The 8,143-nt window shown below is 35.6% G+C and overlaps 1 protein-coding gene across 1 annotated transcript in view; it reads right to left on the reverse strand.

Annotated features, from left to right (window-relative positions):
* Positions 1 to 3,004: 3,004 nt before the first annotated feature.
* The window catches only part of LOC107568456 (ceramide kinase), a 13,365-nt gene continuing 8,226 nt past the window's right edge, over positions 3,005 to 8,143 (reverse strand). The window contains exons 10-13 of the mRNA XM_016254424.1: positions 5,158 to 5,261; positions 4,687 to 4,883; positions 4,054 to 4,394; positions 3,005 to 3,514 (exon numbers count right to left, since the gene is read on the reverse strand). Of these exons, the coding sequence (XP_016109910.1) occupies positions 3,454 to 3,514; positions 4,054 to 4,394; positions 4,687 to 4,883; positions 5,158 to 5,261 (703 nt within the window). The 3' untranslated portion in view covers positions 3,005 to 3,453. The remainder of the gene's footprint in view (positions 3,515 to 4,053; positions 4,395 to 4,686; positions 4,884 to 5,157; positions 5,262 to 8,143) is intronic.

The raw sequence follows: 8,143 nt of genomic DNA on the forward strand, positions 1-8,143 counted from the left end.
AGATATAGAACTCTACTACACTTCTAAGAGGAAGTACTTTTCTCTGCCTTGCTGTAAACGTGTAACGACTTTAACTTCCTCTTTTTGGTGTAGTATGAGATAATCTGTTTGCTGGCTCATATGACATATCCGGAATTATCATTGCGTGAACGATTCTTTTGTGACTCACCATTGTCAGTAATGTGAAAACGTGCATGCTTCAGCTGAACTGCTGGAGTTTAAAATATTTAGCCAAAAAAAAAAAACCGCATTTATTTTGAGCGGTAATTATACATTTGTGAAAAAAAACTGTTCCAACTATATTAAATAAAAAAAATTTGAATTAAACTAATACTTACATTAAATATACAATTAAAAATGTATTTAAAAATATAAAATGTTTATTTAAAAAATATTTTCATAAAATATTAGAAAAAGTGTGCTGTTTTGTATTTTGAGTAATATTATAGTCATGTCATGTTTGTGGTGATCATTTATCTGTGTGTGTGTCTAGGTGAAAGATGAACATTGTCAGTGATGTTTAACAGAGGCCCTAACACAAGTAGGGTTTTGGAATCCCTCCTCGAGGGAAAAAGATGATATGAGAAATGCAAGCTGTAGTTTTGCTGCTGTGATCAGTTGTAAAAAAAAAAAAAAAGGATCCAGTTTGTGCAGATGTTTTGGTCTCCTGGCTCTATTGTTGTGCGAGTGCAGTTTATGGAAGATTTGGAAGGAGAGGAGGGTGATGATTTTCTGATTTTTTTATGTTATTTCACAGAAATGATCCTCTAACTCTTTTTTTCCCCCCCCTTCACATTCTGAAGTGCGGCACAGCTGTGAATGCATGTGAAGCTGATGTTTCTGTGGACATATTTAACTCTTATAGATCTGGTTGTACCGGTGCCGCCAGAAAAAGCCACAAATGCTAAAAAGATTACCAAGAGGTGTGGAATGTACAGTCTCGAGGATCTACTGCTTAAGATGTAATCAGTAATTCTGAAGCACAGATACAATTTTGTCATAGTTCATACAGTGCTAGATTTTCATCCTACTTCTCCACCAGGTTGAGGGAGAGAAGACATCCCCTATCCCTTATATTAAAGATGGGTTATTATTAATTAACCAGGATTATGGGGTTTGAATCTCATCACAAGTTTATTATGAATAACCTTTAGTAGTTGATCAGTGTTTAATCTGCTGTTGACAGACTTTGATCTTCCCTCCCCATAAACCTCTCTTTCTTTGATTGGCCACCAGAAGCAGGCGATTTGATGAGAAGAGTGGGATTGTGTAGTAACTTGCAAACTAGTTATCGATTAGATATCTAACCTAAATCTAAATCTAATCTAAATCTAACCTTAGATAAGATGAAATGGAATTCATTAATGGAAAAAACCCCACCTATTTTAAAGGAAGTACATTACAGAGGATCTTAAATGCCATTTTTTGTCTTAAATGTGTGGGTGCTTTCTAATTCACATTATACACTACCGTAAAAAAATTAATTGTATTAAAGAAAATAATACTTATTGAGCGCCAAATCAGCATGTTGGAATGATTTCAGAAGAATCATGTGACACTTAAAACTGGAGTAATGATGCTGAAAATTGACCTTTGCTGTCACAGGAATATATTTTAAATCCAGTATTTCACAATATTACTGTTTTCACTATATTTTTGATCAAATAAATGCAGTCTTGATCTTACCAATTTTACTGACCCTAAACTGTTTAACAATAGTCTATATATATCAGAAATAATTTAGTTAATAAAAATGCATTCTTTTTTATTAATTATAAAAATTATATATATTTTTTAAATCACAAATTGATGTATTTAAATATTTTGTTTTAATCCTCTGATGCATGAATTATTAAATCACAAAGTGATATTTTTTTACATGCTTGTTTTTAAATTTAAACAAGTGAAAAATCATGCCAACATTGTTTTTGTCAATATATTATATTTTGAGGGAGTTACATATCTGTCCACTGTAGTGGACACCATGAATCAAACGAAACGTATAAAAAGTAAATCAATAGAACTTAATGGGTGGTCTTAAAAAACATGTCTTTAAAATATTTACTACGTGAAAATGGTATGAATACACATAAGAACATTCAATAACAACAAGCTATGTCATGACGGCACAGAAATGTGAAGTGTAACCAACAAAACGTAAGAGTGTCTATGGGCCAGGGGTGTGTGGGGCTGTGGGGCTATTCATACACATGTGAGCACAAATACAAACACACACAAGCACACACACCCTCCCACCACACACTCAAACACAATCATGCACACATATATCTGCACTCATACAGTATACATGTATACAGCTTTATATGACCTAATAAATAAATATAGACTGTAAGCATTGAAATAAATGATAAAATCTGAAGACTATTTAATATTTCTGTTCAATAAAACCATTCAAGTGTAAATTATATCATAATTTTAATAAAACATACAAAATCAGGCACAACCTATATATAGGCCCATAGGCAGAATTATACCCTTTGGTGCATGACGTCTACTGTAGTGGACAGGTATATTTTCTGTCACAGAAAAAAAATGTGCAAGAAAAATATTGTTAAAATCTGGATGAAACTATTTCTGACATCCTATTTAACTGAAACATAGAAACATATTTTCTGTACCTGTCTGGTTTTCTGAGAATAAAATTATTTAACACTTATTGCCGAGCTACATGGTGCATCCCCTTTTCCTGCCGCCATTTTGAATATATGATGCAATATCTCAAAACAAAAAAATAGATAAAAAGACAACAATTAAATGGAATCGTAGACAACACTTTGTTGCCAGTTGGTTCGCCAGTTGGTGGTTGGGACATGATGCTACATCTTAAATGGTTCAAAATGGCTTCCAAATAGCTGTCCACTGTAGTGACCACGATGCATTAGAGGGTTATTAATGTAGTGTATGTAGTGCATCTGATAAGTAAATACAACTTTTCAAGCATATCAAGGTAAGACGACTTTTGTATACATTCATGACACTTTATTTGGACAAACACACATATATTAATTCATGATTTTGAACATCAAACCCATTGACATCCTGTCTATGTACATTCCACTTGACTGGAATGAGTCCACTCCCTTAAAACATGTCATTCACTCTTGTTTGTGACCGCCACTCCCATGCACAAGCCCTAGACAGACAAACCAGTGCTCTCACTAATGTGCAAAACCTCAATTAAATAAATGTGACCCAACAGTTAACATTATCTGTCAGATTGCTCTAAAATGTTGCATACTTTTTTGCACTGCAAAAAAGCTATAAAATCAGTGAAATGAACAATATTATGACAGATCTAAAACTGATCCATCACCCACATATGTTAATATCTCTATTCTTGATATTATATCTCCCTTACAATGAAGTCCTCATGAAGAATGCAATAAAGAGGTCATCTGTTAGGTTGATCATATCTGTTTTGTTAGCTAGGTTTCATGGCGTTGTTGAATCCTCGATGCCCCTGGCAAAGAGACGCACCAGCTGGCCTTGAACTCTGTGGAAAGAGAGTCATATCAGGAAACATTCAAATGAGAATATGCAAATGAGAAGTTTTTGGTTTCAAACTCATAAACTTCGACTTGACATACTGTATATCAAATTTCATATGATTTGCTTACTTCATTGGAGCCAGATAACAAACATGTAAACTGCTGTTCAGCATTTATTTGATCAAAAGTATAATAAAAACAGTAATATTATGAAATTTACAATTACCCTTTTCTATTTAATATATATTTTAATGATATATATGATATGATGGCAAAGCTATTACTCCAGTCTTCAGTGTCACATGATCCTTCAGAAATCATTCTAATGTTCTGATTTGGCACTTACCAAAAATGTCCTATTATCAATGTTGAAAACAGGTGTGTTGCTTAGTAATATTTTTAACCATGATTTTTTTCAGGATTCTTTGAAGAATATAAATTTAAACAGAGCAGCATTTATTAATGTCTTTACTGTCACTTCGCTTTTTTTTGTGTTAGTTTTCCAATTAAATAGCTGACTTGCTCAGCAGACTGATCTCAGTACCTGCATGAGATTTCGGTGTGAGGCAGAATTTCTCCATCGCAGTTCCACACTGACACCGAGCGAGGTTTAGTGCCGCAAGGCCCACACACAAAGCCTCGTCTCTTTACTCTACTCTTTGTCACATTTCCTCTCTCCTTCCTCCCTGTGAGATGCTGCTGTGAGTGACCTGCAGTGTTACTACAGCACAGTTTCTCAGGATCTTCCAGCACATTCTCAGTGGAGACTTGAATTTCTCTATCACCCTCCTCATACTCCTCCTCTTCTTCTTCTTCTTCCTCTCCAGGGGGTAAAGAAAACCGAACAGCCTTGACTCGATGAACTTCAACAAAGGGCAGGTCAAACTGAAATGACAGAAGTTTTGTTTTTCTGACTGACTCAGCTGCAGTGTTACTACAGCACAGTTTCTCAGGATCTTCCAGCACATTCTCAGTGGAGACTTGAATTTCTCGATCACCCTCCTCATACTCCTCCTCTTCTTCTTCTTCCTCTCCAGGGGGTAAAGAAAACCGAACAGCCTTGACTCGATGAACTTCAACAAAGGGCAGGTCAAACTGAAATGACAGAAGTTTTGTTTTTCTGACTGACTCAACTTTTAGTTTTTAGCTTATGTACTTGAATGTCATTTGGTTTTACCTGATCCTGTGTGTTTGTGTGCCTGTGAAGGTATGTGAGAAAGCCCAGAGAGTTTGTTTCTCGCACCAGGATGAGGTCAGCTGTCCCATCGGCCAGGTGGGCGGACGGTGAAAGACCCTTTGGGCTCCGTGGACATGAGCTTGATACGCAGGTGAGAGAGATACACTTGAACCTGCCTTCAACAGTCACCCACTCACCTGGGATAAAAACAATTGTAAAAGGTTCAAGATCCTAATATAATTTAATCATCTTACCATTTTTTTTCTTAATAGTCTACATCACAAGTGCTCAATGTCTTTGTACTGTAGGTCTACCCAAGCACACTTTGGTACTTACATGACAACGGTCAAATACAGACGTATAACATATGAAAACCCCATAGAGAGACACAGCACAGTGTGATCCCAGTAACAGGTCTCTAATGAGATGACACAGACAATCTTTATACAAACAGGCAGCAGATGGTCTTACCCTCTAACTCACTGCTGTACTGGCTCACATTAGCGCTGTACAGGGAACTGGAGCTTTCAAAGTGGGGGAACAGCCTCTCTTTGCTCTCTGAACACACTCGGCACCTACAAATGCACAGGCAAACATGCTTTTAAAACATTTCTTTGAGCTGTACAAACCAAGACGGAGTGTAATAGCTGGTCAGAGTTATCCGTGAGGACTGCCATTCTCAAAAGCGGTTATTTGGCTGATGAAAGACCCCCTAAAGTATGCAACTTAAATCTTGCTACCTTTGCTCAAGGGCATGTAATTCCACATGTTTAAAAACAAATAGAAACAAATAAAATATTAATTAATTAGTATCAAATATTAATAAATTAATAAAAAATATAAATAACAAATATATATTTTTATAATGATATATTATATATATATATATATAATTACATTTTTATCAAATTCTTATATATTTTTTTATTAATTTTTGATTTATTAAAATCCATTAATTTATTTTGTATTATTATCTTTATTAATTATTATTATTATTACTCACTAAAGCCAGTTTAACTCACATGAGTGAGTGTTGATTTTGAATGTTGAGTCAGTGGTAATTTAAAGAATAACACAATGCATAACATAATGAAAAACTATTATTCCTTTAATTCAGCAGTCTTTGCTTTTCCTTTGAGACTAGCATTTCACCAGCTACTCTTCTTCTATTAGAGATCATATTGCTCGAGCGGTCATGGTAACGGCCCTACGGAAGGACCCCCACTTAAGAAAAACACTGAGGAATTCCAGCCACTTGAGTTATGTTGATGAGGTACACTTCATTCCCAAAAGATGAGGCCACACTAATCAGAACACTAAGCACCCAACCAAATCCATTCAACATATTCATACATATGCACTCTACCACTAGTCTACCTATATCAGTCATGGGGGATTTTTTAGTGTTCATACACAGTTCTGAGTTAGTCGTATCCTTCCAGTTCCTGGGATTTTGCACTGTTGCTTGGGTTTTGGCAAGCTGTTCCCAAGGTCAAAAACAGAACAAGAAATACTGACCTTACAACCTATTTAAAATGCTCTTTATAGTCAGTGTGTATACAGAGATGGGCACAAATACATCAAAAAGTATTTTGTTACAAATTACAAATACTTACTCATCAAATGTATTTAATTAAAACACAAAATACTGGTGTGAGAAATATATTTAATTAAAATACAAGTAATTTGTAATTTGAAAATACAAAAATGCATAAAATATTTACAAGTAATCACTTTAAGTGCAAGAGACAGTGCCATTACATTAGAGTAAGATACAACACATTTAGTAATAGTGGAGTTAGATACACACATAAGAGAAAGAGAAGCACTTTCCTCTCCTTGAACAACATATTATTTAACCCTTACACGACACTAAAATAATTATGAGCATTAGACAGGATGGAGTCTATTTACTTCAACTTAATTTATTCTTCATATTGTAAAACTTTTAATTTAAGAAGACACACAAAACTGACCTTCTACAGACAGAAAATTTAGTAGGGCTGCACAATAAATCGCATGCGAAATTTAACGCGCATCTTGTCAGAAAGCCGGTTCTGTAATCAGCGGTAAATCTCCATCACCTGCGGGCTTTCACATTGAGCAGCATTAACTACACAGAGCCGTTGTTCACTGACGAGCTGCGCAAAAAAATCACGCGAATATGAACGTGGTGTTGCGCAGCTTGCCTGTGAACAACGGCTCTGTGTAGTTAATGCTGCTCAATGTGAAAGCCGGCAGGTGTAGAATTCAGAAACCCTTGTTAGCGACACCGGTGGCCATTACACCGGTTAACTCCATAATTATGTGAGCGAGTGATGACCAAAACGGGATTCACCGATTCAAGTGGCATTCACTGGCATTATGTTGACAGATGAGGTTCATTAAATTTATGATAGTTTCCTTTGGATTTTCCTTCACATAAAAATCGGTCAACAGGTTTAATTTTTTTTTTTTTTAAGTTTCATTACATCAGTGGTGGGCCGTCAGGGCCAGCAAAGCCTTCTCTGCTGGCCTAAACACTATCAGAATCACTGATTTAGTTTTCATATATTTTTCCATGAATGTGCATTAAATTATTTCCAATAGTCTATTCTCTTCAGTTCATAGCTTTTCTCTTGGTTGCACTGCTTCGAGCAGTGTATGTTTATATTAGAGCTTTTATCCAATCATATTTCAGCAATCATGTTGCCAGGGTCAAAGAAATCTGCCTTAAGGCCTTCAGAATCAACAGTGCAGGCGTCTGTTAGCTTAAATCAATGGCAATGAAACCGTTGCTTTAACCAATCAGATTTCGAGTTGGCAACACCTGGGCTGCATTCAGCCCCGACAAAAACGGTGCAAAACGTTTTTTAAACGGAAACGGTGGTGCGTTGAACACCCTGTTCTGATGATGCAAGAGTTGCAACTACGGCAGCTGAGAAGGCCATTCTTTGTGTTCTTTTTGAAGAATTTTCGGAGCCTGATGAAATCGGTATAAAGACGTGTTTAATACTGCAAAATACGCTCTATGGTACAGTCATTGCCCTTGCCCTCCAGAATAAAAGAGAACATCCCAATCAAATGAAGGGATTTGTGGAAACTGTGGTTCCTAATTATTGTGATCCAACATTTGCCTCGCATTTCAGGATGAAAAGACAAACATTTCAGGTGAAGGATAATCCACTTCTTACCTCCGAGACTGTGTTATGATCTATATGGCCTTATTATTTTTATTGTGAGTATTAGGCTTATCATTATTGCTGATCACTGTTGTTGTGCTATGATATTGTAATATGTACCATTATATATTCAGAGGAGTATAGAAAAGTTTATGAAAGTGTCACTCCATAATACAATAGCAAAATATATAAATATGTATAGTATTTTTATGTTACATTAATCAGTGTCTAGCACACCTTCCTAAGGAAAGTATATGGACCAAAAGACATTGCAATTACAAACAAATATTTAGACA

The sequence above is a fragment of the Sinocyclocheilus grahami genome, unplaced genomic scaffold (assembly GCF_001515645.1).
Source record: "Sinocyclocheilus grahami isolate Dianchi unplaced genomic scaffold, SAMN03320097.WGS_v1.1 scaffold1246.1, whole genome shotgun sequence".
Lineage (NCBI taxonomy): Eukaryota > Metazoa > Chordata > Actinopteri > Cypriniformes > Cyprinidae > Sinocyclocheilus > Sinocyclocheilus grahami.